Below are 2,909 nucleotides of genomic sequence, written 5' to 3' on the forward strand. Positions count from 1 at the left end.
CGCAACCCTCCTCCTTTGTCCGGGCTTGGGACCGGCTGTAAAGGCCACCAAGTGACCCTCACAGGCGGAGTTACACCGTCCATCCATCTTCAAGTAAATTCAGTTGGATTGTGGCATGCTTGTACATTGCACTAGTTCATTACTTAAATGGTGACTACTTTCACATAGGGTATATGGTAATGAAAGAATACTAAAACTTGTGCAAGCTGATGACTTCTATCCGGTAGAGTAATTCCAGATAAGGTATGATAATCAAAATATCCTAAAATTTATGCAAATGGAATCTTACTAAAGATTTGATATAGTTTTCTGTTAGTTGTGGGAAAGTTATTCTTTATTGCATAAAAAAGCTGAAGCATAATAAGTAAGAATCATATAGTTACCTTATGTCATCTTTCATCAAAACAAGATTACTTGTATTTTCTTGAAGAGCCATACGGCATCTATAACAAATATGAAATACCAAAATACAATTCACAAAAATTACTAATTCTAACACACTAACTTGTTTGGTATCATATAGACAGCCCAAAATTTTCTGTTTCCTGTCCACTTAATAACAAACTCTGCTCATCATTTACATTGACACTAGTTTCGCTGCCAAAGGAAAAAGAATGCTTACTTTCAAGTTGCAGGAGAGACAAAGTGATTCCAATCCAAGCTGATTCTTGATCCATATGCACATGAAACCTTAACTAGCAATCACAACACTAGTTGAACTTCTGGTTTTGCAGAGTCTAGGAAATCATGCATATTATTCTTGCCAACATCAATTGACCATGCCTCTTCACATATGAAGCTCAAATCATGTGAATGCACCCATCCTTGTTCATTGTTGCTTAATTCAACTAATCCTCCTGATACAAAAGGACGAATCAATAGCATCTCAGCAGTGAATCTGAACATAGGTTTCCTCACTAGACAACATTTCAAGAAATCCTTCCCATCCTTTGATATGTGTGGAGGAATCTTAGGCAATTCATATCTATCAGAAATCTTTTTCAAAATTTCATGAGTTGTCAAATCAGAATTAGAATCCCAAACCTTGTTACCAGTTAACATCTCAAAAACAATGCATCCAAGCGCCCAAATATCACATGGAGGCTGTTGAATGTGATCAGTTACAGTCTCTGGTGCCATATACAAAGCAGTCCCTCCAAAATCAGGATCGAATTTCATCTTCTTACACTTAACAAATTTCTTGGCCAACCCAAAATCCCCTATCTTGGGTACAAAGGAATCCCCATTCCTAGCTGATACAAGCAACACATTATCAGGCTTCAAATCACAATGCACATATCCATGGCTATGAATATAATCAATTCCTTTAAGAATGCATCTTGTATATCTCCTAACATCCGATTCAGGCAATCCAGAATGACCCGATTTCTTAATAAGATCAGCTAGGGTTCCACCAGAAGCATATTCCAACAATACATTGTAAATCATCTCTCCATTCTTAGTGGTAGTAGTTTCTTCACCATAACAGCCAAGAATATAAGGGCAACCATGAAGATGTTCGAATACCTCTTTTTCCTTCTGAAGTGAAGTTGATGAAGAAACCTGCGCTGATTTGATCGCCATAACCTGTGGAAAATATCCATTTTTTGATTTGGGTTTTTTCAAATTCGCCAAATAGACGGACCCAAAACCTCCTTTTCCAATCAGAGGACCCCGACGCCATGATACTCCGTAATTAGACAAGTTTTTCTCTTTGTCATTATCTTCTTCTTCATGGAATTGCTCGGAATTAAACATTCTCTTCATGGCAGGCAATTTGGGGTATAAAGAAAGTAAAAAAGAAAAGTAAGCTTTAGGAGAAAGAATGCAGGAAAAAGGGTTTAATGGTTAAAGATGAGCAGAAGAATTTTGGGTTTCCAAATTGTAACAGGAATACTTTGCCGCCTTTACAGACCTAAACGAAGCCAATGGTAGTTAGGTAATAAAACCAGACGAGCCTTTGCAACGCGTGCGTCAATGGAAAAAAAGTATATTACTGAATTCAATTTTTGTGACATACTGTACGCATTACAATTATTCACCCAAAATATCAAAAGTTCAAACATATGTAAATTCTTCTTTTCATTTGCAAAGAAAAATAATAATCAATGTCATTTTATTAAAGTTGGTTAAATATTTGATCCATGCATCTTTTTAAAGAATATAATTCTTATCATTACTATATTTGCATTGCATGAGGAAAGTTGATTTATCTAGTATGTTTTTTTAGTTTTTTTCTTAAAAATAAACTAAGAATATTTTTTTGATTAAAAGCGGAGGACTAGAGGAAGGTTTCAGATCGCCTTTCCAAATCCCCGAGAATTTTATCTGTCCGTTGGCTGCCTTCGCCTACTGGTTGGGTAAAGGCGAACACCGACGCCTCGGTGATGAACGGCTCAGCAGGTTGTGGCGGTATATTCCACAATAACAGTGGCGTCTGCCTTGGTGCTTTCTCTCTCCCGACTACAGACAGTCTCGTTCATGTCGCGGAGCTGCGAGCTGCTCTCTTCGCCATTAATCAAGTGCACAGTAGAGGATGGGACTCGGTTTGGCTTGAATCAGACTCGACTTATGTGGTGGCTTGCTTACGAAACACCTGTATTACTATCCCTTGGACTCTACGGTCAGACTGGGCTGACTGTCAGCGTAAAATGGCTATGATGAGGGTTGTTGTCACACATTTGTTTCGAGAAGGTACCAGGTGGCGGATGCTTTGGCCAGTTATGCCCGTTCTTCCACCGGGATCACTTGGTGGGACTCGCTAAAAAAAAATACACCAGAGTTCTAATAATGTTAGGCTCATAATACTAAAAAGAGATAGGTTTAGCCAAAGACACAACGACACCACTAAGCGCGTGAATCATTGTGTTGGTGGTCCTTTTAACAGAAGTTATAGACACATTGAAACA

The 2,909-nt window shown here is 38.2% G+C and overlaps 1 protein-coding gene across 1 annotated transcript; it reads right to left on the reverse strand.

Annotated features, from left to right (window-relative positions):
* Positions 1–409: 409 nt before the first annotated feature.
* On the reverse strand, positions 410–1,893 carry LOC136224089 (mitogen-activated protein kinase kinase kinase 20-like). Its single transcript, XM_066012337.1, has one exon. The coding sequence runs from the start codon at positions 1,765–1,767 to the stop codon at positions 703–705; it is 1,065 nt and encodes a 354-aa protein (XP_065868409.1). The 5' UTR covers positions 1,768–1,893; the 3' UTR covers positions 410–702.
* Between the last annotated feature and the right edge of the window lie 1,016 nt (positions 1,894–2,909).

The sequence above is a fragment of the Euphorbia lathyris genome, chromosome 3 (assembly GCF_963576675.1).
Source record: "Euphorbia lathyris chromosome 3, ddEupLath1.1, whole genome shotgun sequence".
Taxonomy (NCBI): domain Eukaryota; kingdom Viridiplantae; phylum Streptophyta; class Magnoliopsida; order Malpighiales; family Euphorbiaceae; genus Euphorbia; species Euphorbia lathyris.

What these genes read in the sequence shown, in the direction of transcription:
- LOC136224089 (XM_066012337.1), bottom strand. Translation starts at nt 1,767, where the DNA reads ATGAAGAGAATGTTTAATTCCGAGCAATTCCATGAAGAAGAAGATAAT.